This window comes from Balaenoptera acutorostrata, chromosome 13 (genome assembly GCF_949987535.1).
Source record: "Balaenoptera acutorostrata chromosome 13, mBalAcu1.1, whole genome shotgun sequence".
Lineage (NCBI taxonomy): Eukaryota > Metazoa > Chordata > Mammalia > Artiodactyla > Balaenopteridae > Balaenoptera > Balaenoptera acutorostrata.
Genome location: NC_080076.1, coordinates 35,296,386 through 35,324,114, shown reverse-complemented (window position 1 = coordinate 35,324,114; position 27,729 = coordinate 35,296,386). Strand labels below are relative to the sequence as shown.

The 27,729-nt window shown below is 34.5% G+C and overlaps 1 protein-coding gene across 3 annotated transcripts in view; it reads left to right on the top strand.

The window, feature by feature from the left end:
* PIK3C3 (phosphatidylinositol 3-kinase catalytic subunit type 3) overlaps positions 1-27,729 on the top strand; it is a 160,036-nt gene that overhangs the window by 108,256 nt on the left and 24,051 nt on the right. For all 3 annotated transcript variants that reach the window (XR_450203.2, XM_057526841.1, XM_007172783.2), the window contains exons 19-21: positions 1,929-1,993; positions 4,660-4,744; positions 14,048-14,122. Coding sequence is in view for 2 of the 3 variants with exons in the window: in XM_057526841.1 (XP_057382824.1) it covers positions 1,929-1,993; positions 4,660-4,744; positions 14,048-14,122 (225 nt within the window). In the remaining variant the exon portion in view is untranslated. The remainder of the gene's footprint in view (positions 1-1,928; positions 1,994-4,659; positions 4,745-14,047; positions 14,123-27,729) is intronic.

Here is a 27,729-nt window from a genome sequence, read left to right as displayed (position 1 = left end):
GATTATTTATTTCAGTGTCCAATGAATATACTTTTCCTTTTTTAATTGAAAATTGTTAAGAATGTTAGAGATTGAACTCATTTGTAACACTGAAGACCACTTGGGCCTTCCTGACTGCCGGCCTACCTTCCCTCTCTCCCTCCCTCCCTCCCTCCGTCCCTCCCTTTCTTCCTTCTGTCCTTCCTTCCTTTTATACCTCTTGGAATCATTAAACAACATATTTGGAAGAAAAATTAGCATCTTTCTGATATATTTCTTTGCATTCAAAACTTTCAGTAGCTACAAACTACAGTAGTTTTCTTCCATGGTGTTCTGTATCTGGAATCATTACTGAGCGTTACTAAAACCCAGAGAGACTGTGCCCTGCTTATACAAGCCACTCAGCAGATGATGTTGCCTTATCCACTAATTTTTTTTTTTAATATATGTCTAAGTCTTTTTGAGATTGAGTAACCTCTGGAAGTTTGGCAGAAGATTCCCTAGGAATGCTTGCCTAATGCCTATTGTAAATTTTATAATCTTGTTACTCTTAGAGCTTCTTACCCTTAGGTACCTTGAAGAAACAAGTACCTGTTTTATTTTAGGCTTTCTGCCCTTCTCCAGGCCACTCCCAAATCTTTTTGATGGTTTAATTCCTCTTCTCATTTTTCTCTCAGAATGATATTGTTAAAAGTGCAAACATTCTACCATCCTACATAGATTGATTTATTTAGCTTTCATTTGCTCTTGGGACAAAGACAAAAGCCTCAGCTTAGTTTACAAGTTCTTGCATGGTATGACATACTTCTGCACCTATCTCTGTCACCTCTTTTTTGCCACCCTCCCCCTTGCTTCTTAGGCTTTAGCCACACCAGCCACCTTCCATTTTCTCAAATGTACCATGCTCTTTTCAGTCTTATATGATCATTGTCTTTAATATCCTTTCCGCTTTACTAATTAATCTTTATTATCCTTCAAAACATGGTTCAGATGTCAGATGTCCTCTGATCCCTGTTGTAATATAGGTCTCCCTATGCTATTCTCTTTCGTTCATAGTTTTTATCCCAATAAAACTTGCAAGCTTGTAAGATCTTTGAAAGGAGGGTCAAGGCTCTATTTTTGCTTACCTGGCCAAGTTCTTGCTACATAGTAGAAAAACTATAAACGTCTGTTAAGTGCATTAATGCAGACTGTTCAGTATTTATGATATAAGAATAAATGATACATTTCTTACTCTAAAGAAATATACAGTCTCCTAATTTGCATGTGAATAATTATAATGTAAGACTTACCAAAACCAGATCATGGTTGTTTATGATCCTGAAATAGTTTCCATCATTCAACTTTGATTTTTTTTCACAGATTTGTAGTTTTATACTTCTTTTGTTGTCCCTAGACTTACCAGACTTACTTTTTCTCCTTGTTCTCCTGTATGCTATCTTCTTTCCCTTCTTTTTGGTAGTTTAAGGGATTTATACTTCCCTCTCATATCATTTCCAGGGAATGGCAGAAGATGGAATATTACACAAAGAAAGCCAATGAATATACTATAATTTTAGGGTTAGGTGATTGATATTCCACAATTCCAGATTTCTTAAAATGATTTTAAACTCAGAATAATTTTAATTGACATATGTTATAATACTATAGAAAGAAATTTTTATGCCAGATTTAAGAAGCCTAGCCTATTACTTTGTGTTCCTTGTGTATAATAATAGAAATTGGCCTAGAGAAGCATACAGATTGTCAGCTTAATTTTTTTTAAAAGTTTCCTTGTAGTTCCTATGATGTAAATGCCAGTGTATACTAAATACAATGTTTATAGACCTCTTTAAGCTATTAGGTTTGTAGTGTATACATTTTCAAATGAAGACTATTCTTAGCAGAATCTTTATTTTTATTGCTTCACCAATAGCTATGCTTAATACAATGCATCTGTTTCTGTGTAGGCTTCATGCAGTTTATCCAGTCAGTTCCTGTTGCTGAAGTTCTTGATACAGAAGGAAGCATTCAGGTACAGTATCTATTTTAAAGATTTATAAATTTCATGAATATATTCTTATCATAAAAATTTCAATCTTTATAAAAAGTATATAAAGTTAGAAATGACAGTCTCTTTTTATCACCCGTCTTCCCTAAAGTTGTTTTCCTTTCCTGAGAAGTAAACAATGCTAACAGTTGGAAATGCTTCCATGGTTGATGTTCAGTTCCTTAAAATGGGCCTAACACATAATAGGAGATCAGGAATTAATTGGCAAACCAAGTTTAAATTTGTTAAAGTTCATGGTTGCATTATATTTCAAAGTATGGAAATATTATAATTTATTTAGCCATCAGTGAACATTATGATTACTTCCGATTTTTGTTGTTTGTCAGAACAGTGCTACAGTGATATTTTTGCTCGTACATGTTTGGCACAATTATTTTTTTAAGACCCTTATCCCCACCTCCAAAGTCATTTCTCTCCTTTAATATGAGAAAAGCCAAGCTGTTTCTGGGACTAAGCCATGTATATCTTTGGATTTTTTTTTTACATTTTAAATATGTGAATTAGTGTTTACTGCAGAATTCTTATTATATCTTAATAGTTTATTTTGTTAATTTTTAAATATAATTTTTCTTTTTCCTAAGAAAAATGTATATAATTCACACAGAAAAATTGATATGCCTGAGATGAAAAATAATACAGTGAAAGGCTTGATAGAGGATATTTGCTATAGTGTGTTTTTGTGTTTCTCAGTTTAGAGTGTCTCAGTAATTCAGTATGGAGTTTAGATTTGCAAGAAAGCGTTACTCTGATTTGTTGGCAAAACAGGTGGTTGATTCTGTTGTTTGGTTTGGGGTACAGTCATGTTCAGTGGTTAAAAGCTCACGCTCAAAACATCAAACTGCGTGAGTTTGAAGTTTGGCTCTGCAGCTTTCTAGCTAGATTTTGAGTAACCTTGCAAGCAGGTTAGCCTTTAGCTGGTATTTGGCTTTCAGTGAGAACTTGGCTTTTAACTGATAAGGGTGGTTCACATACCTAGACTGTTTGTACAAATAATATGATTTATAGCAAACAACCTGCTTTCCTTCTAGAATTTTGATAGTTACTGAACTAAATAGACTGTAGAGGGTGCCTGTATGACCAGCCCCCAGTAAGTATGCTCAGTGTATACCTTCACAGAAGACAGCAAGGAGGATTGCACATGGAATTCACAGGCTTTGCCTGTGTGTTTTTCCCATGCTGATCCTGTTGTGTATACTTTTGCTGTAATACTCACTGCTTGTGGTACAACTGTAAGTTGAGTCTGTGACCTCACCTAACAAATCAAACCTGTCAGAGGTCTAGGGGACCCCCTAACATACCCTTCAAGTCTCAGTTTTTATATCTGTAAAATTTGGATAATGATGAAGAGTACCTAGCTCTAGAATTGTTCTGAAGCTGACATGAAATGTATGCAGAGCTTCAACACAGGTTCTAACTGAAGTAATTGTTTAATAAAGTTATCAATTATTATGTTGCTCTTTGCAATTATGATTTTGTAAAATAAAGCCAATGACAGTTTGTGTCCTGATTCTTAGTTGCATGTGTGATCTATGTAAATAATTTTGCTGAGTCATAGCTTATCTCATCTTCAACTTTAGTAGATAATTAAAAATTGTTTTCCAAAATAATTGTTTTTGGAAACAACTGTTTCTCATTGCTACCCATCTTTGCCTAATCTTGGTATTGTCAAACTTCTAAATTTTGGTATTTATTATTATTTAGTTTGCATTTCCCTGATTACCTGAAAGATTGAGTATTTAAAAATATGTGTAGGCCATTTATTTCTTCTGTGAAGTGCTTGTTCATATCTTTTGCCCATTTTCATGTTGGGTTGTTTGTCTTTTCCTTATTGATTTATAGGAGTTCTTTATATATTCTAGATATAGATTCTTTGTCAAACTTACAAAGTGTTCCAAAAAGCTTAAAACATAGGATAAACTTACTTTTTTAATAGTATGTTAGTTGTATTTTCAAATAATATACACTGTGTATTTTTCTTTAACATCTAGATGTAAGGGAATAGGTCCAGTTGGTAATCTGGGGAAAAAAAATAAATGCACAATTTTACCCAGTGTTTCCAGACTCTTTGGACCTCTAGTGTATTTATCGTGCCCCTATAATTCTTTGGTTCAGTCTGCATCTCTTATATTTATCTTTCTGTCACTTTCCTCTGAATCTGAAAATTCTTAGCATTGCATTCTAATTATTTTGAAAATTGGAATGTAACTTTATTGAGTTTGTTAATGGTAACAGTGTTTCAGTGGCCATACTTAAAAGGTAATTTTAAAAACTTATGTTCACTTTTAGGAGAATGTATGATACCCAAAAAACCCCTCATGTTTACATTCAGGAGAAAGGTGAAACAAACTGATAAATTAAGTATAGAGATATAGCAGTAAGTTTATTTAATGTTTTCCGTTGTGGTATAGAAGTAGCAGGCTTTTATTTATTTATTTGTTTCTTTGTTTGTCTTAGCCTATAAGCATAGTAATAAGACTGATTCCTGAGGAATATGCTTCCTAAAGTCCACATTTTATAATTACTGACTGCTTTACACCAGACACCTCTTTGTCATTATTTACAATTTTTAAATGCCTAATTTGTTTAAGGATTGTATTGAATTTATAAACATGTAAATAATATCTTTTCAGAACTTTTTTAGAAAATATGCACCGAGTGAGAATGGGCCAAATGGGATCAGTGCTGAAGTTATGGATACTTATGTTAAAAGCTGTGGTAAGTTTTTCAACTTACTACTTTTCATTGATATGTGGGAATAAAGGAAAACACGCTATCCTGATATTACCATACTCATACACATTTAGAACATGTTAGGATTTTTTCTAGTCCATTTGGGCTACAATAACAAAATACCAGAGACTGGGTGACTTACAAACAACAGAAATTTATTTCGCACAGTTGTACTGGCTGGAAGTCTGAGATAAGATGCCAGCCTGGTCAGGTGAGGGCCTTCTTTGGGTCAAAGACTTGTTATTGTATCTACACCTGGTGGGAGGGGCTAGGGAGCTCTGTGGGGTATCTTTTATAAGGGGCTAATCCCATTCGTGAGGGCTAAGCACCTCCCGAAGTTCCCACCTCCTAACACCACTACCTTGGGCATTAGGATTTCAGCATGTGAATTTTGAGGGGACACAAACATTCAAACCACAGCAGTTTTACATGCTCTATAAGAAGATTAAAAGATACAAAATGTGAAAAAAGAGGTCATTAATGTTTTGACGTAATAGTAGGAATAAGGTGTAAATTCTGTTTACTCTTTTATAGATGCATCTGTTTTTTATTAACATCTTTATTAGAGTATAATTGATTTACAATGTTGTGTTAGTTTCTGCTGTATAACAAAGTGAATCAGCTATATGTATACATATATCCCCATATCCCCTCCCTCTTGCATCTCCCTCCCATCCTCCCTATCCCACCTCTCTAGGTGGTCACAAAGCACCAAGCTGATCTCCCTGTGCTATGTCGCCTCTTCCCACTAGCTATCTATTTTACATTTCAGAGTGTATATATGTCTAGAACACTCTCTCACTTCATCCCAACTTACCCTTACCCTTCCCTGTCCTCAAGTCCATTCTCTACATCTGCATCTTTCTTCCTGTCCTGCCCCTAGGTTCATCAGAACCGTTTTTTTTTTTTTTTTTCATTCCATATATGTGTGTTAGCATATGGTATTTGTTTTTCTCTTTCTGACTTACTTCACTCTGTATGACAGACTCTAGGTCCATCCACCTCACTACAAATAACTCAATTTCATTTCTTTTTATGGCTGAGTAATATTCCATTGTATATATGTGCCGCATCTTCTTTATCCATTCATCTGTCAGTGGACACCTAGGTTGTTTCCATGTCCTGGCTATTGTAAATAGTGCTACAATAAACACTGTGGTACAGGACTCTTTTTGAATGATGGTTTTTCTCAGGGTGTATGCCCATAGTGGGATTGCTGGGTCATATGGTAGTTCTGTTTTTAGTATTTTAAGGAACCTCCATACTGTTCTCCATAGTGGCTGTATCAATTTACATTCCCACCAACAGTACAAGAGTGTTCCCTTTTCTCCACACCCTCTCCAGCATTTATTGTTTATAGATTTTTTGATGATGGCCATTCTGACTGGTGTGAGGTGATAACTCATTGTAGTTTTGATTTGCATTTCTCTAGTGATTAGTGATGTTGAGCATCCTTTCATGTTTGTTGGCAGTCTGTAGATCTTCTTTGGAGAAATGTCTATTTAGATCTTCTGTCCATTTTTGGATTGGGTTGTTTGTTTTTTTGATATTGAGCTGCATGAGCTGCTTGTGTATTTTGGAGATTAATCCTTTGTCAGTTGCTTTGTTTGCAAATATTTTCTCCCATTCTGAGGGTTGTCTTTTTGTCTTGTTCATGGTTTCCTTTGCTGTGCAAAAGCTTTGAAGTTTCATTAGGTTCCATTTGTTTATTTTTGTTTTTATTTCCTTTTCTCTAGGGGGTGGGTCAAAAAGGATCTTGCTGTGATTTATGTCCAAGAGTGTTCTTCCTATGTTTTCATCTAAGAGTTTTATAGTGTCTGGCCTTACATTTAGGTCTTTAATCCATTTTGAGTTTATTTTTGAGTATGGTATTAAGAAGTATTCTAGCTGTCCAGTTTTCCAGCACCACTTATTGAAGAGGCTATCTTTTCTCCATTGTATATTCTTACCTCCTTTATCAAAGATAAGGTGACCATATGTGCATGGGTTTATCTCTGGGCTTTCTATACTGTTCCATTGATCTATATTTCTGTTTTTGTGCCAGTACCATACTATCTTGATTACTGTAGCTTCGTAGTATAGCCTGAAGTCATGGAGTCTGATTCCTGGGCTCTGTTTTTCTTCCTCTGGATTGCTTTGGCTATTCGGGATCTTTTGTGTTTCCATACAAATTGTGAATTTTTTTGTTCTAGTTCTGTGAAAAATGCCATTGGTAGTTTGATAGGGATTGCACTGAATCTGTGCATTGCTTTGGGTAGTATAGTCATTTTCACAATGTTGATTCTTCCAATCAAAGAACATGGTATACCTTTCCATCTATTTGTATCATCTTTAATTTCTTTCATCAGTGTCTTACAGTTTTCTGCATACAGGTCTTTTGCCTCCTTAGGTAGGTTTATTCCTAGGTATTTTATTCTTTTTGTTGCAATAGTAAATGGAAGTGTTTCCTTAATTTCTCTTTCAGATTTTTCATCATTAGTGTATAGGAATACAGGAGATTTCTGTGCATTTATTTTGTATCCTGCTACTTTACCAAATTCATTGATTAGCTCTAGTAGTTTTCTGGTAGCATCTTTAGGATTCTCTATGTATAGTATCATGCCATCTGCAAACAGTGACAGCTTTACTTCTTCTTTTCTGATTTGGATTCCTTTTATTTCTTTTCTTCTCTGATTGCTGTGGCTAAAACTTCCAAAACTATGTTGAATACTAGTGGTAAGAGTGGGCATCCTTGTCTTGTTCCGGATTTTAGAGAAAATAGTTTCAGTTTTTCACCATTGAGAACGATGTTGGCTATGGGTTTGTTGTATATGGCCTTTATTACGTTGAGGTAAGTTCCCTCTATCCCTACTTTCTGGAGAGTTTTTAGCATGCGTGGGTGTTGAATTTTGTCAAAAGCTTTCTCTGCATCTATTGAGGTTATCATATGGTTTTTATCCTTCAGTTTGTTAATATGGTATATCACATTGATTTGCGTGTATTGAAGAATCCTTGCATCCCTGGGATAAACCCCACTTGATCATGGTGTATGATCCTTTTAATGTGCCTTTGGATTCTGTTTGCTAGTATTTTGTTGAAGATTTTTGCATCTACGTTCATCAGTGATATTGGTCTGTAGTTTTCTTTTTTTGTGACGTCTTTGTCTGGTTTTGGTATCAGGGTTATGGTGGCCTCGTAGAATGAGTTTGGCAGTGTTCCTCCTTCTGCTATATTTTGGAAGGGTTTGAGAAGGATAGGTGTAGCTCTTCTCTAAGTGTTTGATAGAATTCGCCTGTGAAGTCACCCGGTCCTGGGTTTTTGTTTGTTGGAAGATTTTTAATCACAGTTTCAATTTCAGTGCTTGTTATTGGTCTGTTTATATTTTCTCTGTCCTCCTGGTTTTGTCTCGGGAGGTTGTGCTTTTCTAAGAATTTGCCCATTTCTTCCAGGTTGTCAATTTTATTGGCATATAGTTGCTTGTAGTAATGCCTCATGATTCTTTGTATTTCTGCAGGGTCAGTTGTTACTTCTCCTTTTTCATTTCTAATTCTGTTGATTTGAGTCTTCTCCCTTTTTTCTTGATGAGTCTGGCTAGTGGTTTATCCATAGATGCATCTTTGCAATCACTTAACTATTTTGTATTTGTAAGTTATTTCTTCCTGGAAGCTGTAATTTTTCCCTTGATTTTCCCTGAGTTTGAGTAAGCAATTAAGTAGACTGTGGGAAAAGTCTGTCAGGAATAATTATATTTTTGATAAATCTCTAGAGCTAAGATAACAGTGCTATGTTAGGAGGTGCCTCTCATAGTATTTTAGATTAGTACTTATGGTCCCTTTCTGGAAATAAGTAAGTAGTGGCATGCCATAGGGATTAATTCAAATATTTCAACCACTTATGCCTATTCTCATGAAGTTTATATTCTAGAGGATTATTTTTTATTTTCTTAGGAGATTTTTTTTTTTTTTTTATAACTAGATTGTTTAAGGGAGGGTTAATAAAGGAGTTGACACTAGATTTGAGCCCTGAATATTGACACTAGAGTTGAGCCCTGAATAGTATATGGCATATATCATGTTATACCTGTTTTACATAAATAGTATATTTATGTTTATGTCCATATTTCTACTTAAACAGTCAAGCTTGGGGAAGCAAGTAGAGGATTTTCTAGACATATAACAACTATATTTAAACTTTCCTATCATTTTATGGCTTATAAATTGCTCTCTTATACATGACATTTTTTTTATTTTTCACAATGCTCCCATGAGGTAGTATTCCAAATTTATACTTGATACATTTTTGCCTGAGAAGTATAAAGAAAATATAATATTCCTAGGAACTTTTAAATTACTGAAATAAAATGTGTGTATGTATATTCATATTCCTTGTGGTTTTAATTCTTATTTTAACCTAAGGAACGTTACATGTGTTACATGTAACTGCTTACCCATAAAAATGATCACATACAGTGTATTTAGGTTTTAAGACTAAAAAAAATTGAAGCATCTAAGAGAAAATGTTTCCCTTTATTAACTAACTCTGTATTTCTCTCTCCTTTCCCTCTTTCCCTTCCTGCTTTACTTCCTTTCCTCTTTCCTTCTTTCCCTTTTCTCTTCTATTCATTTTTTTCTCCATTAAGTCTGTGTTTTCTAAGATCTGAAAAATTAATGTACTTCTAAAGGCTTGATAGATCACTCACATGGCTGGCAGCTTATACTGTTTTTCAGCAAGGCTTGTCAATCAAGGCAACCGTACAAGCCTTCCCTACGGCTTGTGTTTCTCAGAGCTGGGTTTCAAGAGGAAGTATTCTAAGAGACAGGAAGTAGAAACTTTTGGTTTCTGAAGGCCTGGATTGGGAAGCTGGCAGTTTGTCACTTCTGTCATATTCTGTTGGTCAAAGGAGTCACAGAACCTGCCGGATTCAAGGGGAAAGGATATAGTTCCCATCTTGAATGAAAAGCATGTTAAGGAATCTTTAATCTGCCACACCTAGTTTTCAGTATTTTATTACCTGAGATATTTTGTATGCCATCAAGCAATTACCTCGTGTCTTTTTACTTTCTGATAGTTACAGTAAATTTTTTTACCTTGTAAATCTATTTAATAAAGAAATGTTAACTTTTTCTACTTGAAGTATATATGCACACAACCTTATAAGTATTGACTAAAGTTTGAAAACCCTGCTCACTTAAAAAAAGTACTGGAACAATATTTTATAATATGTGCTAAATGTCATAGTATTGTGCCTTTTATATAATGTTCCGTTTTTTCCCATTAGCTAATGAAAATATGACTTTTTTTAATGTAAAAAAAAATAGCCATTTAAATTGTACCTGGACAGTTAACTTCAAATTAGATATTCTTCCTAATAAAAGCATTTCACATTTCTTCATATCCTGATAACTGATTTGATGGCAGGCCTTCTCTTCATCTTATTTTGAATACCCTTCTGTTTTCTGTATGTATTGCTGTGTTACAAAATAATTTTTTGTGTTTCAGTGAGTTTGGTAGCATTCCAGGTAATGTTGCAAGTTGAAAGCCATTATTTGAATTTTTCATTAGAGGATTCAATGCTTAATAAGTTGCAACATTGTACTAGAATCTGATTGTTGGGCATTATCACATAGATGCATGTATTATAAGTTTCATTTTAAAAAGTAATGTTTTAGGTTTTTGTCAAAGTGTAAGAAGACGAATGCGATTAGTTATGGTGACATTTTTTCCGGATTATGCAGGGTGTCAAATCTATATTATGCAAGTAAATGTGGGAACACTGATTATTCTCACACTCATATCTTTACTAGTAAAGAGAGATAGTATTGTTTAGTTGTCTATATTTCTCTGTATTTTGCTTTAAGTCAAAGTTGTTTTGTAAAACCAATTTCAAGATGTTTGTGTATCTCACATGAAGTCCAAATACTAGTGAATAGCATCCTTTTGACAAGATTCTCTTGGACAGGTATAGTGTTTCCATTATAGTTAAAGAATAACTTCAGTTTTCCTGAAACTCTTCTGATCTACTCTGTGCCATCTCAAATCATTCTGAATATTGTTTATATCCTCAAAATTTCTGAGGATCATCCTACTCTTGCCTCACATACCTCTTTCAGGACGTAATCTTTTATGTTTTAAGTGTTGACATTTGAATTATTGAAACACCCCAAATTCTCACCTCCACCATTTATATATATGAAAGAGAGAAAGATCATATGCTGTCTCACTTGACTTAAAAAACATTTATTGCAATGATCATCCAACATATTTATGACCTTAACACACTGAGGCAGGGTAAAAAGGCTCTTTTTCATACATTTTCCACTTCCATTGGAAAATAATCCAGTAATAACAATGAAATATTACTGAGAAACCAAATTTGATGATAAAGAGTAGTTTATAAAAACATCTTATTTTATCAGTAGAGACAGGCATAATTCATACATGTCTAGTTACATGAAAATTTTAGGTCAAAAATACTGTTGCTGTATATGTGAATCATTACTTTCATAGAGATAGCTAAACAACTTGAAACAAAGTAAATAGTGATAAAAATTAAACTAATTGTAATTTATAATTAATAAGAAGATAACTAGTACCATGTAACAACTCAGATGCACTGATAACACAATGATGTTCTTTGTGAAAATTGCAGGAGTTTCAGCTATCTTCACATGCATATTATCAGTAGGAGTTTTGTATCCTTGACAAGTGGCAACCAGATTTCTAAGTGAATCCCTTATTAGAGAACTCAGTGTGCTAGGTTCTAATGTGTTCTCAGTTCTCTTTACCAATATCAGATTTAATATCCTTCAGTTAAGTCACTTAGTAGTTTTTCAGTGGAGAGCCTTTAGTCATTTGTGGAACTGCATATTTTGCAGCAGTTTTAGAGCAATGCTACTGCAAGTATAATCCAACAGCATTAGCTTCACCTGGGCACTTGTTTGTATTACAGACTCTCAGGCCTTTCCCCTGCTGTTTGGATCAGAATCTGCATACAGGATTCCCAGGGGATTCTTAGGTGCATTAGAACACTAGAGAGGGCTTTTCAAACTTTGATATATATAACAGTCACTCTCTGGACAGTGCCCCTGGAGACTCTGATGCAATAGGAATGAAGTAAGGCTTAAGAGTTTGCATTTTTAACAAGATTCTAGGTGGTAGTGAAACTGCCAGTCTGTGTATCACATTTTGAGTAGCAATGCCCTAGATCAAATGTCAGTCAATTTTTCCCTAAAGCCTTTCAGATAGTAAATATATTTATACTTTTCAGGCCAGGTGGTCTCTGTTGCAACCATTCAACCAGGCCATTATAGTGCTTAAGAAATATTGAAATAAATGGGCGCGGCTCTGTTCCAATAAAGTTTCTTTATAAAATATAAAAACAGAGGGGGACCAATTTGGGCCATCAAGCTGTATTTGCTCATCCTTTATATAAATGACCCTCAAGTCCCCCAGTGGCCCAACTACCAGTTTCATTCAGCATCAGTTAACATAATCTAACTATAGTGGTTTACACACGTAACAGTTATTTTCTTTTTTGTAAGAAGCCCAGATGTAAGCCATTACTGTTGTTGTTTTAACTCTTTAGGGATGTTAGTGTCAACCAAGGTCTCTGATTCCCTTGGTCAGCTCCCTCTATAAAAATGCTCACCACAAAACTACATTTGCCTACGTCTTACTGGACAGGCCTAACTTCAAGTGAGGCTGGGAAATGTAGTCTTTTATGTCGGTACAGTCTTGCCCCAGAAATCTTAGTTTGGTCTTGTTTTAAGGAAGAAGTGTACATAGGATATTGTGTTGTTGGCAAACTAGTAGTCCTCGTCACACTACAGACTATATTTTGAGAATAACTGATTTGTTTAGTCAACTGTAACTGATTTGTTACAGTTAAGTGAAAATTATTAGTAGACCAGTAATATGATTAGAAGCATATTTTTGAATGATAGTATGCTATCTTTCATTCATTCTCTACATATGGATATATTTTGAAATATATATAATATATAATTTTATCTAGAATTAGGGTATGGTGAGTTATTCTAAACAAATATACTTGAGCTTAAATATCTTGTTGAATGTTACATCCATCAAAATAGCCACTTTGGGAAGGAGGAATTACACAGAGTACAGTGCAAAAGTGGCATAAGCAATGATGTTAGAGTCTAACTTAGTTTTAAACCCCAGCCCAGTGACCTTGGACAATCCTGTTAACTTCTGGAGCCTTAGGTTTTTTCATTTGAGGGTTGGTGATAATACTTAACTGACATCATTAAAAGTGTTAGACATGATGAATGTAGTGTGCCTAGCTAAGAACCTAGCCTTCAATAAATTGTAACTGTGTTTATAATTGTAATTGAAGATTAATCTGATGATGGATGTCATTGCTTAAGTCACTTTTGGACTTCCAGAATGGCCTTCAGAACCTGAATTAAATGAACTTTAGTATTAATCGAATTTAGACAGGATTAATTTGGTCATTAACAGGTGGTCCGATCTTTTTTCTACATAGTGTCTGAAATAAACATGTGTTTGTAAATACTGGCATAGTCATATGTGTGTTTGCAAGTTGCATTTGTTCTTAAGTTACTAATGCGAGAAACAGAACAGAAAAAAAACAGCTTCAAACAAGTGTTATTTGCTTAAATTTTTGGAGCACTTTCATCGTGCGCCAGGTTTCCAGACTTTAGAAGAGAAAGCAAAAGAGAATAAAGGTAGAGACAGTGACTCTGCCCCTGGTCCTGCTCATGTAATTTGTCTTAATTTAGAGGATTATGCTGTGAACTTCATACATGCCTTTACCACACGTGAATTCATTTGTTTTTCTATCTGCTGGCACTTCAAGATTGTTTCTCTAAAGATTTTTTTTTTTAATTCTGCATGTACTTTTGTTATAGTATAGATAAGATGGTTGTGGGATGGTTGACTTCATTATGTGTGTTTCTGCAGACACATTTTTTTCACAGTCATTCTTAACATATATCTAATTTGAAATGAAAAACGATAGACACATGTTATAATTAAGGTTTCTGAAACCTCATTTAACTTTTGATTAAAGTGACTTTTATAATTCGACAGAATTTTACAGGATATTTTTTCTGTTGCAAATAATAATTTGAGTTTCAAGTGATAACCTCTTCATAGAGTCAAAGATTACACATTTAATTTGAGAATTTAGGTAAGAAGTCAGAAAGAGTAGTAATCAATTTGAAATTAAACAGCACAAACTGCTGTTGTATTCAGTTGTATGTATTACCTGGTTTGCATGTGTTTTTCACAATTCTTTTGTCTTTTGTTTTTGAACTGTTATTGCAGCTGGATATTGCGTGATTACATATATTCTTGGAGTTGGAGACAGGCACCTGGATAACCTTTTGCTGACAAAAACAGGTAACAAATAATGGCTAGTAGCAGATATACATTTTATATGCCAGTGATTTTTGCCCTGGAATCTACTTCGTAAGAAAATAAATTGCATAAGTGAATTTAAATTGAAGTCCCTTTATATGGTACCTTGGAAGGACATGTAAGGGAATCTCCCATCCCTTATAAGAACTGCTTTAGTAGAAATCCTACAGATGGTCATCTAGTCCTTACTTCTTGAAATGCTTCCTTTAGTGGGAAGCCCATAATGTTTGCAAGCAGTCCAATCTCTTACTGTACAGCTCTAGTTAGAATGTTTAAATGTTCTTTCTCTTATCAAACAACACTGAACTCACATTAACTTCTATCTTTAATTCTTTACCTTTTCCCCTTGGAGTTATGTGGAATAATCATTCTCATACTCCTTCTTCCTAATAACTCCTTGGCCCCATGGCTTTAAACACCATCTCTGTGCAACTTCCAAACTTACTCTATTTCAGTCCATTTCATTAGCTGTTTACTTGAAATCCTAAATATACAGCTAGTCATAAAAGTTGTTTTCTTTCTCCGCTACCTGCCTGATAAGCTGCTCCTCACTTGGTTTCCCCATCTTAATAAATAGTAACATCACCTACTCAGTTGTTTACGCCCCAGACTTGGGAGTCATTTTTAATTGCACTATTGACTTCATCTTATATCGAATCTATTATCAAATTGTATCTACTGTTCACCAAACTAAATCATAAAGTTACCCCCTCTTCATTTCTACTGCTTTGATCCCATTTGAAACCACCAATATCTTTTGCCCAAACTGTATGATTAAAATCTGAACTCTTTACTGTAGCCATTGTGGCTTGCCTACACTAACAGGTTTGAACATCTGAATGTAAAATCACTCCTGTCTTGGGCAAGTGTCCTTGTTGTTTCTTCTTCCTGGGAAGCTTTTCTCTCAGATCTTTCAAGACTTTGGTTAGTAAGTCTAAGATTGAATGGCATCTTTTTAGAGTAGCCTTTTCTAACTCTCCAGTCAAATAATATTTATATACCTGCCACCCCACTCCTCTCCATTACTCTCTATTTATTATTCTGTTTTGTTTTCTTTATAGCACTTATCACTAGCTGAAGGTATCTTTTTTTAATATAATTCAACAAATATTTATTGAGCACCTACTATATTTTAGGTATTGTTCTAGGTGCTAGGGATACCAAAATAAACAGGACAGAAATCCTAGCCCTCATGGAGCTTGTTGACTTCTTAATCATCACCCTCTCCCATTCCGGATGTAGGTTCCATGAGCGCAGGGACCTTGTCCATGTACTTTGCCACCGTGCCTCCAGAGCCTTGAACAATGCCTAGCTAAAATGTTTGATAAATCATTGTTGAATTAATGAATAAATATTTCTGTTCTTCTATGTAGCCTTTTCTTCCATATGCCAAATAATCCAAGTTTCTTCAGCCCTTCACAAAAAGTAGATTTTAAGGTACCCTTAAAATAGTCTCTCAGGTAAGGACATTATGTAGTTTGTTAGTATTCCTCCAAATTTTGATACCAAAAATTTAACATAATATATTGAGTGTAGCCTGACTAATTATTAATATAATAACCATGTTAATTCATGTAGTCTGGAATTTCATATATTCAGTTTTAAATTATTGGTGTGAAAAATAATCTGGTAAAATTTGCATGTGGGAACCATGTCTGTATCAACGCCAGGCAGTCCCTTTAATTACCAAAGCCTGAAGGAGTATAATCAGATTGCATTGGAGGTTCTTGCCAAATTTACTAATTTAGCAAAGGATATTTATAAAACGTTATGCTGTGTTTGGAAAAAATTATAATTTGGAAAAAGTTTTCCTGTGTTGTTTTCTTAGCTCTCTTTTTCAGTTGAATCTTTTAACCACAAGAATCAAACTACCAAAATAATTCCATTTGTTTTTATATTGTAATCATTTTATAACCACAGTGGAATTCTTTAATGTATAGAGTAGCATTACATCTATAATGTTATATTCACAGATCTTACTTGTCTCTTCTTTTGGAAATTGATAAATAATAGACCGTTTTCTGTTGGACTTTGAGAACTGCTCTGTCTTGTGTGTGTCTGTGTGTATTGATGGGGATACTTTAAGAGTAAGATTTGGAAAGAAAGGTCTACCTAATATACTTTTTTGGCCCAGGTCATAGATACTTGTGTGGAAATTGAATTGTAAAATTTCAAAAACAGGTTTTAAGCTTCTTGTCACCAGTTTTCCACTAGAGGGTGCTCTAAATTTTGTTTTAAGCTTACCTTAAAATGTGCTAGATAATAAGAGGCACATTCTCTTTCTTTTAAAACAGCATTTCTTTGAGTTATTTCTTCTTAACTGCTCTTTAATAATTTCATCCACTTATATCATACAACAAGCATTTTACATCTTCCTCACTAGGATAAATGTTTTAAATTTTTGGATTTAGTTTGAATGAAATTGGATTGTATAAGGAAAGACCGATTATGTCAAGACAAATGGAAGTATATAATACATTCCTCAACTTTTAGAAATTTATAATGATTTATTTTAAAATGTTTGTGTGTCTACTCATTTTTTACTAACAGTCCATATTGCAAAGCAGTTTCAAGTTATATTAATTACATATGTTATAATTAGACTTTGTATAGACAACTATTACATATTTAAAATGAATTTTGAAGGTGTTTCATTGCAGGAAATAGATTTCAATGCTTGTACTTAAAAATGCCTTGAATATTATGAAGCATCTTCCATTGTATATTTTGGATCCATTGTGCCTTCAACACAGACCGTAACATATTAAAAAACTTAGAACTTTAGATTCTCTTATATAACTCTCCAGTCTCTCAGTGTTGATGGAGCTTTTATTAATGATAAATAGCATTTCTCCCATTCTTCAAAATAAAATACCTTTTGTCTTCTATTCTCATTTTCCAGCTTGGGCAGGTTTGTGTGTGTGTGTGTGTGTGTGTGTTTGTTTTTCTTGGGCAGGTTTAGATGGTTTGGAATTGTAATCAGAGTACTACTGATTTGTCAGTGCCCAGTTCCCTGGTATGAGAGATGGAACAGAGAGGAAGGAGACACCCAGATTTCATTTCACTGTGGTCTTTTGGGGATTCACCCTAAATACACACTGTTCCACCTGTAAATATAGATGAGACAGAAAAGGGTCAGACTAAGAACTTCAGGAATGTGTGGAGGAAAATGTTTCATCTCTTATAGAGAATTTCAAAATCTGTACAATGATAATGTACAAAAATGCAAAATATAAGTCTCAATTTCAGATTTCCCAGAAATTTTTTGCCCATGCTTTAATTGGTTGTGGATATTTTTAACTTGGTTGAAGTTTCCTCAACTTGTGCAGCAGAGGGCGTTGTGTATCTACCACAAGTGTAAAAGTCTGGAAATTCCTTTGTCAATGTTATGGTTTTCTACAAACATATTTGGGGTGAATGATATTTCACTTATTAATGCATTAATATATTATTTTGGCAAGAAACTACAAAATTTAAGCTGTGATACAGGATTGGAAAAAAAGTGAATTTTTTTCATAGTTGCTGTCCTTTGAGGAAGCTTTAAGAAGTTTATTCAGGGTAATTCAACTGTGGCAGGGCTCAAATGAAATTAGACTTGAGTTTATCTCAACTCTTTGGAAAAAGTTTTGTTTTTATTTTTGAGAATTTGAGGGGGAAAAAAAGGACCAGTATAACTTGAAAAACGTGCTGTTTGTTTATGGTATACAGACTTTATGATATAAGTAACATATAAAATTAATATGTAAATAACTGAAAAACATTCACAAAAGAGAAGTAGGAACTGGGTATCTGTAGTAAATGGAAAGTTGTTTGTAGGTCCTAAAGATGGCCTTGTTAACCTGGGCTTATCCATTTATATAGTGAGAGCAGTGGTAGCTTTTTTGTCTGTGGTGGCACTTCACAGTAATATCCTTTGAGCCTTTTGTCAGAAAGCTCAGAGGAAAGAAAAATAGTCATTTTTATCCTAATTGCACATTGCTTTCAATACATCTCCTATCCTGATCTTATCATTCTTTAATTTTATGTACAGTTGATTCACTTCCCTTTTTTTAATTCTGGGGAACAATCTCACATAGGAGTTAATATGTCAAGCTCTAAAGTCAAATTCTTTGCGTTTAAATTGCCCCTCCACTATTGTATGACCGAGCAAGTTATCTAATATATCTGTGTCTCAGTCTCTTCTTCTCAATGCATAAATAATAATAGAATCTCTCTCCTGGTGTGAGGGTTGAATGATTTAATATGGTAGAATTTTGTATTGTACTGAGCACAGAGTAAACATTCCTTGTGGGCTAACTATTATGGTTTTGTTTGTTTATTTCACCACCAGGAAATAAGAATGCCTTCCTCATTTAGCTTATATACCTGTTATTTGTAATCATAATTTTAGAGATAAGAAAATAATATATCTCAAAAACTTTTTCCACCCTAAAATCCAAACTCCTGTAAGTTACTGCCCTCTAAAATCTCTTTTGAGTGGCTCATTATTTTAGTATGTGTGCTTGTTTATTCTCTGGAACATGAGAGAAAGGAGTATAAAAAGCTCTGTGCACAGTAGGCACCTAGTAAATGCTTTGAAAATAAGTAAATGAACTAGGTTTTTTCATGTCATTTTAATCTATCCTCAGGGTTTCAGAAAAATCTGTTTCCCGTCAAAACTTATTTTTACTATAGATTGTGGATATACTATTATTTACCAGTTTGATTTGTATTTCTCAGTTGATATATGCAAAAGAGAGCCAAGCACATAAGACCTTCCCTTTTTATCCATAAGTACTTTTTTAGTCTATATTGATCATTTTTTTTTTTTAAGAGCTAAGGGTCTGGCTTTTTTTTTTTTTTTTTTTTTAGCACCTTTAATTATTTTTTATTTATTTATTTTGGCTGTGTTGGGTCTTCGTTTCTGTGCGAAGGCTTCCTCCAGTTGCGGCAAGCGGGGGCCACCCTTCATCGCGGCGCGTGGCCCTCTCACTATCGTGGCCTCTCTTGTTGCGGAGCACAGGCTCCAGACGTGCAGGCCCAGTATTTGTGGCTCACGGGCCTAGCTGCTCCGCGGCATGCGGGATCCTCCCAGACCAGGGCTCGAACCCGTGTCCCCTGCATTAGCAGGCAGATTCTCAACCACTGCACCACCAGGGAAGCCTGATCATTACTTTAGATGTTGAAATAATGAGGACTTGTCTTCATGTGAATAATTTTCTTTTTAACATTATTTAAAATCTGATCTTTTGAAAGTTTCTTAAATATTTAGTATCAGGAAGTCAGTCTGTATGTTAACTGAAACCTATCATAAGGAAAATGTTAATTTTTGTAGAGGCTGCTTTTTTTTTTTAAGTTTGTTTGAGAAGAACATTGTATCTTCTCATTAGAGGTAATAAAAAATGATAAAGGGCTCTACTTTTTTTACCTAAGGAGGTGCAAATTACTTTATTGATAGAGTCACTTAGACTGGGTCATGAAGAATGTGTTGGATTTGTATGGGATACAAATGGAGAAAAGCACACATTCCAGTAAAATATCCAGAAGCTGAAATAAGCCATGCCTTTGCAGGTAATATATAGGCTGGTTAGAGAAATTTGATGTCAGATTATGGAGGGAAATGAATCTACTTCCTTTCGGATTACCTTTTATATGGCAAAGCTTAATTCAGTCACTGAAGTAAAACTGTAGATTAGGATAGTAAATTTTTTAATGTAAGTTTTATCAGATGATATATTCCTTAATGCTGGGTAGACACTGTTTTGCTTCGAAATGAATAATTTGGGGGGAGGTTACATTTTAATGTATTTTAAAGCATTCAAAACTTCATAAACTAAAATATTAAAAAGTTATTTTTATAGTAATCCCAGAACAAAAAAAAGTGTCAAATTTTAAGGTAATGATGTTGAACAGCACAAGGAAACTATAACCATTAGTCTGAATATGAGTTTTAATTCATTTAGGTGATTCATCTTGCCACTGTCCCCTCCACGATGACCTGACTGAGGCTGAGAGTTGTATTAGTCAGTATAAGGTAGATCAGAAGTCCTCAAGCTTCTGAGTATATTAGAATCAAGAGAGCCAGTTAAAATACAGATTGCTGGGCCCCAGGCTCAGAGTTTTTGATTTAGTAGGTATGGTAGGGCCTGAGAATTTGTTTTCATAGCAAAGAAAACTATCAGTAATTCTCTGAAAAGGTTATTAAGATTCTTCTCCCCTTTTAAAATCCATTTCTATTTAGAGGCTTGGTTCTTTCACTTCAATCAAAACAATATATCATAATAGATTGAAAGAAGAAACCAGTATGAGAATCCAGCTTCTCCTATTAAGCCAGACATTAAAAAGATGTGCAAAATGTAAGGCAGTGCCACTCTTCTCATTAATTATATTTTGTTTTGGAAAGTAGTTATTATTAATAGAAATCAAATTTATGTTAAAATGTTATTGAATTGTTATTTTTAAGCTAATTAATATTTTTTAAATGTCTCAGTTTCAATTTCAAATGTAGTAAATATCAATATAGGTAGTCCAACTAAGGCTTTTTTGGGGTCCTGAATAATTTGTAAGTGTATAAAGGGTCCTGAGACCATGATCTTTTAGAATTGCTTTTTGAAGGCCATTGTTTTTCATCTTCAAAGGGTTAATTACTGTTCTGCTTCAGACATTAAAACAGTTCTCTAGAAGAAAAGAGTGTTTCAGGGAAAAAAACTTTGTTTTAATGACTGTAGGAAAAATGAAAATATATAACAGTTAAATATTCGTTTTTCTTGAATGGAAATAGACTATATAATCAGAGATACTAAGTAGACATGGTTTTGCCCCCTTTTCATTAGTTAGCTTAATGTTATCCCTGTTTATAAGAAGCCATCTTAACCATTGAATGTGAAGTGATAATAAATTATGTGAAACATTTAGCAGGTGATTGGAATGTCTATGCTAATCTGTACTTATGCATGACTTATTGTACTTTGTTACTCAAAAACTAGTTTTGAAAAATATTTCCTCATTACTATACTTTTTAACTATAAATGAAAATACCTCTAACCAAGTATATCATAAGGGTTTAACTAATAAGTGTTGGGAGCAGTGGGAGTGTAGGTGTAGGGAGCATTTTTAATTCTAAAATATAAGTTCCATTGTATCAATAAATAGTTATTCACAGCCTTCTTTTTTTCTAGGTTTTTGTGGTAGGGCAACAGGAAAGATATAACATTCATGTAAGAAAGGCATTTTGGGGAAAAAAATAAAATGTCAGGTTATATACAAAAAAAATTGAGAGTGGGAAACTTACTGGGGAGTAGAGTGGCAGGGAAGAATTTTTGAATTTTGGAATTGTGTGGGATTTTCAAAAAATTAGAGTCTGGATTATACAGGAGAGAGTCAAGTAGAAGGAATAAGCAGCAGTGTAAAAAATGGAATAAGTACAGTTTTGAGATTGGTTGCATTTAATTATTAAATAGACAAAAGGTAAATCAAAAAAAAAAAAGAAACTCTACCACTAAATACTATTAATTTTGGCAGTATCTAGTCTCTTTAATCCAAGAACTACAAATGTCTTCAACTACAATTTTAAAAATACATTCATGTCACTTATGCAAATAACAGGAAAATTTAATTAACACCTCTTATTCCCTTTATATTGCAAGGCAGGGACAAAAGAAGGTAGTTACAGTCAACATTAAGTTTGTTTTATGCACACTTTGCCCCTTGACTACTGGGGCGAGGTTTCCTATTAAAAAGCACCAAGCCCATTAAATAAACTCCGTGTGATGGTTGATACCATTTGATACATGATTTATTAAGGGTAGCAGTTTTGAATCAAAGATTGGTCAAATAGGTTCTCTGCTCAGGTGGTGGGTATCAGTAGGAAATATATTGATAACAAAACATTATTTAAATAAATAAAACTAAGAAAGGTTTATCTGTACCTACGATATTGTAAGCTTCTAATTTCTTAACCTCCTGAAGGGTAGAATGGTATTTGTCTAACAAGGTAGATAATAAGTGGGAAGTCCAGGATGAAAATAAAGCAGAAAATGAAGTGCTTAGCTTAGTTGAACAGAGGATACGTGTTTAGCTGAAGGCAGTGAAACCTTTAACAGAAGTTGATCATGAACTTTTCACCAAATCATGAAAAATTCAATGATAGCATCCTCCCTTGAACCTTAAGAGATTAGGAGATGGTGCTTTCCCAGTAAGTACCAAATTTTCAAATTACTTATTCCAAAACTGATTTCTCGTCTTTGGGGAATCTTGGACTTCCCTTGGGAAATTGGTGAAGTCTGTGAACTTCCAAAACTACTGGTTTCATTGTGTTTAGAGACCCCGAAGTGCATTTTGGAATTCTGAAAACGTGTTTTTCAATCAAGAGTAATACGTAGGACTGTTTTAAACAGAAATGAAACCCCCTGTGTTGACATATTACATTTTATAATCTTAAATATGTACAACATAAAACCTGATCTTAACTTACTATGCATCTACTCATACATAACTATAAAATACAGATTTATAAGTTAAATAGTGTTACAAACTAGCAAAAGTTAACCTAACAATATTAATGTGACAAAGGAATACTGAAACTAAATTGCCACTTGCTAGTGTGAATATGGTATAGATAATATAGTGTGAGTTTCAATTCAGAGTGCTGTTAATGTCCTGTCCCATGCTAATATTCTTACACTACTTTCCTCTACTTGAACTGCTTCATAACCTCCATTTATTCCTGATGCTGTAATGTAATTTTCAAGGTACTCTGCTTCTGTTAGTATTAGCCTGCAACAATTAAAGTAGCTTTGCTGTTTGATACCAACCCAGTCAAAAACACTGAAATCACAGGACAGTATTAAGTAGTAAGATAGCAAGCGTCCAGATGATCCAGACTCAGCCTTTATTAATTTCATTATAGATCTTCACAGAAATGAAGACACAAAAATTTTAAAACATGACAACATCTATAAGAACTATCAGGTTTCTAGAAGAAAATTTCTCACATCAATAATGTTATTAAAAGTTGTCTAAGCTGTAAAGGTGAAATTGAGATGTCATTGGTTAAATAAATGCAGAATAGCCACATTGCATGCTATTGCATGCTCCTGTATGCTAGACATTATCCTAGCTTTCAGGACTATAACAAAAATAAATTGAACAAGGTTCTTGATTATAAGACTCTTAATGGTTCATTAAAAGTTTAGTGTTGGGGAGAAAGAGGAGTGAACAAATAATTTCAATATACACCTCAGCTAAAGTGTTTTGATAGAAATAGGTGAGGTAGGAGCCTCATTAATAACTGCTTACCAAACGCATGCTGATTTAGGTAGCCCTAGTGCGAGCTAGAGGAAACTTTTAGCTAACCTGTTACTGCCTTTGTTTTTTGGGGTGGGGAGACAAAACTTTTCAATTCTCCACAGGCTCCTTGCTATCTATATCTAATTAGAATTCCTTCTCATTTCACCTCCACCATTTGTCATTTACTATACTAGATATATCCAGATATATCCATTTAAAAAAATTCTTAAGAGACTATTGGGGAGGAAGAAATTTTCCTCTACCCTTCTAGTTTCTTCTGGCTGGTCTAAGAACTAAATTGACGTGAGATTATTGACAGATTAACAGGAGAAAAACTAAAGTTTACTAACGTGTATATGGGAGAGACCCAGAAAAACTGTGAATAACTCACCAAAAGGGCTGAAACCCTTTAGCTAAATGGCTGAAACCCTCACCTTAAGTACCATCTTTAGCTTAAGTACCATCTTTAGCTTTAGGATGTTGGGGATAGTGGTTTGGGACCTCAAAGCGGGAGAGGCAATTGACAAGGAGATAGAAAAGCAAATGTTTGGTAAATGTTTGCTAGGCCATGCAAAGACAGTAGGACACAAAGGAATTTTTAACAAACTTCGCTAAGTTCTTCCCTGTCTGCATACATAGTTCATACTATAATAAATCTATGGTGATAGGTCCCTTCCTGGAACAGATCCTCTACTGACATTTTTTTAGGTAGCTGGGGGAAGGTCAAGTTTCGTCCTTTTGGGCCTTGATTGGTTTCAGCTCAAAAATAATTTTCATGCCAGAAAGACATTTTGGGGTGGCAAGTTTTGCTCCCCTATAAGACTTTAATAACCAGTTTTCCAGTTTGAACAGAATATTTTAAACCTGGTATATCTTTAAAAAAAAAAAAAGATAATTTCAATAAATGGAAAACTGGTATTCAGTGCAATAGTTACATTGATGATGTTGCAGGGGAACAAAATTTGCTACCCCAAAATGTTTCTGGCATGCAGTTTCAAGCTGAAAACAATCAAAGCCAAAAAGCCTCTGGAAGCACCTTTGACCTTGCCCCTAACTGCCTGAAGAATTTAGATAGAGGGCCTATAACAGGAATAGAGCTATCACCAGGAATATCTGCAAAGAATACAGGCTAGGTGTGGTGGGCGAAACTCTTGGAGATTTAGAGTCCACTCTGTGTCCCATTGTCTCTGCAAGGCCTAGCAAACATTTGTTTCCCAAACGTTTGCTTTTCCATCTCCATGCCTTCCTCACGTTTGAAGTCCCAACTCCTACCCCAACATCCTCCTTTGTCTTTAGGTGAAGATGGTATTTAGGGTGAGGGTTTCAGCCATTTTGGCAAGTTACTTGGTTTTTCTGGGTCTCTTTCATGTTTACATGTTATTAAACTTTGGTTTGATTTTCTCTTAATCTGTCTCATGTCAATTTAATTCTTAGACCAGCCAGAGAACCTAGGAGGGTAGAGGAGAATTTCTTCCTCCTGGACAATGGCTACTTTTTCTACAGCCAGGTGATGATAATGTTTAAATCTCTGGTTAGTTGTCATTATGAGCACTCATTTGTAAGCTGTAGTTTCTCTTTGTATATGAATTCCATGTCCCAAATTTAGTACACCTTCTGTCAACTCCAGATAATTTGCAATATAGTTTTCTTTACTGTTGTGGGAACATAGTGCCAGTATCTATCTTGAATTTTACTTAAATTTAATATTATTATTGCCTAAAACTTGGACTTTTTATTACCCAGCCTTGGCACATTTGAAGTTCTTTCTCATTTTCAGAGTTTTATAACGTTTCCAGTTTAATGTATTATTTAGTTTTTCTTTGTTAAGAAAGATGCCCGAAGAAGTTGCAGAAAATAAGATTGCTTATCTCTTTAATATTTAATTTTACTAATTTTTGGCAGTTGTGATCTCAGGTATCAGGGACATTTTAAACATGTTTAAAATGTATTAATATTTATTTTTGAACAAAGTTCAGTATTTAAAATTTAGAGTGATTACTGTCTATCAGGTACTGTGTTAAGTATTAGCTATATTATCTCTTCTAATTCTTCCATAGAAGGTAATTATCAGTATTAACCTGTTTTGTAGTTTAGAAAGTGAGCCTTAGAAAGGTTAAGCAACTTTATCAGGATCACATACCTGATCAAGTGAGATGTGAAGGTGTTTTAATAAAGGGCCATTATGCTCCTGACTCGGAGTGCCTGCCAGGGCATTGCTGTTACCTGGGACTTTGTTACAGCAACTAGAGTCAGTTCCATGCCCATCTTTGTTTATGTTTCCAACAGTGACCTAATGATGGTGTATAAAGTTCACAGATAACAGTGTTAATGCTCAGAGAAAGGCGTAGACAGAAGGGTATGGCTTAGCATTTTAACTGGATAGAGTCACTATCAAAAAATATTTTGCAAGATGGCAAAAGTGTGTAAAAACTCAGTACATGCACCTCAAGAACAATGGCTTGTGCCATTGAGGGAAAGAAATCGAAGCTTCCCCCAAAATGATGGAGGATAGGTTTCCACATAAAACAGGTCAGAATGCATTACAAGATAAATGAGAGTGGACAGGTTGCACTAGGGAAATTTTGAGTTGGCTTTTTAAATGAATTCATTTCTTTTTTTTTTTTAATTGGTTCACATGGCTTTATTGGATGAAAATAAGTAAAAGGAGCAAAAGTAAGAGAGTTGTTAACAAGAATTTTTGCAAAATATTTCAAGCACATAGCTACTACATCAGTGAAAGTACTGAACAATTCGTTTGGGATAATGTTGAAATAATGCTCCGATAGTTATAATAAGAAAATAAATTCTGAACGTTAAGAAAATAAACCTCGGGCTTCCCTGGTGGCGCAGTGGTTGAGAATCTGCCTGCTAATGCAGGAAACACGGGTTCGAGCCCTGGTCTGGGAAGATCCCACATGCCGTGGAACAACTAGGCCCGTGAGCCACAACTACTGAGCCTGCGCGTCTGGAGCCTGTGCTCCGCAACAAGAGAGGCCACAATAGTGAGAGGCCCGCGCACCGCGATGAAGAGTGGCCCCCACTTGCCACAACTGGAGAAAGCCCTAGCACAGAAACGAAGACCCAACATAGCAATCAATCAATCAATCAATCAATAAAGAAATCTTAAAAAAAAAAAAAAAAAAAGTTGCTTATATTTACAAAAAAAAAAAAAAGAAAATAAACCTCATTTCATATTCTCTCTTAAGTTCTAATAAGGTAATGGCTATTTTAATTCATATCTATAAATGCAAATGCATTACACAGAAAAAATATATTTGTTGTAACTTATCAACCTATCTTGATCTCATTTATAACAACTGAATACTTGATTTTATTATTAAGATATTTTTTAAATAAATTCCCTCACTGAAATATGTGAAAGAATTATGATAAGCCACTTTAGGAAGGCTTTTAACTATTTGGGGTTGTTATATAATAATCATCACCATAATGTTTTAGAGATTCAAATTATAAGGAAAAAAATAACTTGTGTGTATAAGCAAAAGCTTTTTTTTATAATTTTCAAATTTTATTTATTTTTTTATACAGCAGGTCCTTATTAGTCATCAATTTTATACACATCAGTGTCTACATGTCAATCCCAATCGCCCAATTCATCACACCACCACCCCCACCACCCCACCGCTTTCCCCCCTTGGTGTCCATACGTTTGTTCTCTACAGCTGTGTCTCAATTTCTGCCCTGCAAACCGGTTCATCTGTACCATTTTTCTAGGTTCCACATATATGCGTTAATATACGATATTTGTTTTTCTCTTTCTGACTTACTTCACTCTGTATGACAGTCTCTAGATCCATCCACGTCTCAACAAATGACTCAATTTCGTTCCTTTTTATGGCTGAGTAATATTCCATTGTATATATGTACAACAGCTTCTTTATCCATTCGTCTGTCGATGGGCATTTAGGTTGCTTCCATGACCTGGCTATTGTAAATAGTGCTGCAATGAACATTGGGGTGCATATGTCTTTTTGAATTATGGTTTTCTCTGGGTATATGCCCAGTAGTGGGATTGCTGGATCATATGGTAATTCTATTTTTAGTTTTTTAAGGAACCTCCATACTGTTCTCCATAGTGGCTGTATCAATTTACATTCCCACCAACAATGCAAGAGGGTTCCCTTTTCTCCACACCCTCTCCAGCATTTGCTGTTTGTAGATTTTCTGATGATGCCCATTCTAACTGGTGTGAGATGATACCTCATTGTAGTTTTGATTTGCATTTCTCTAATAATTAGTGATGTTGAGTAGCTTTTCATATGCTTCTTGGCCATATGTATGTCTTCTTTGGAGAAATGTCT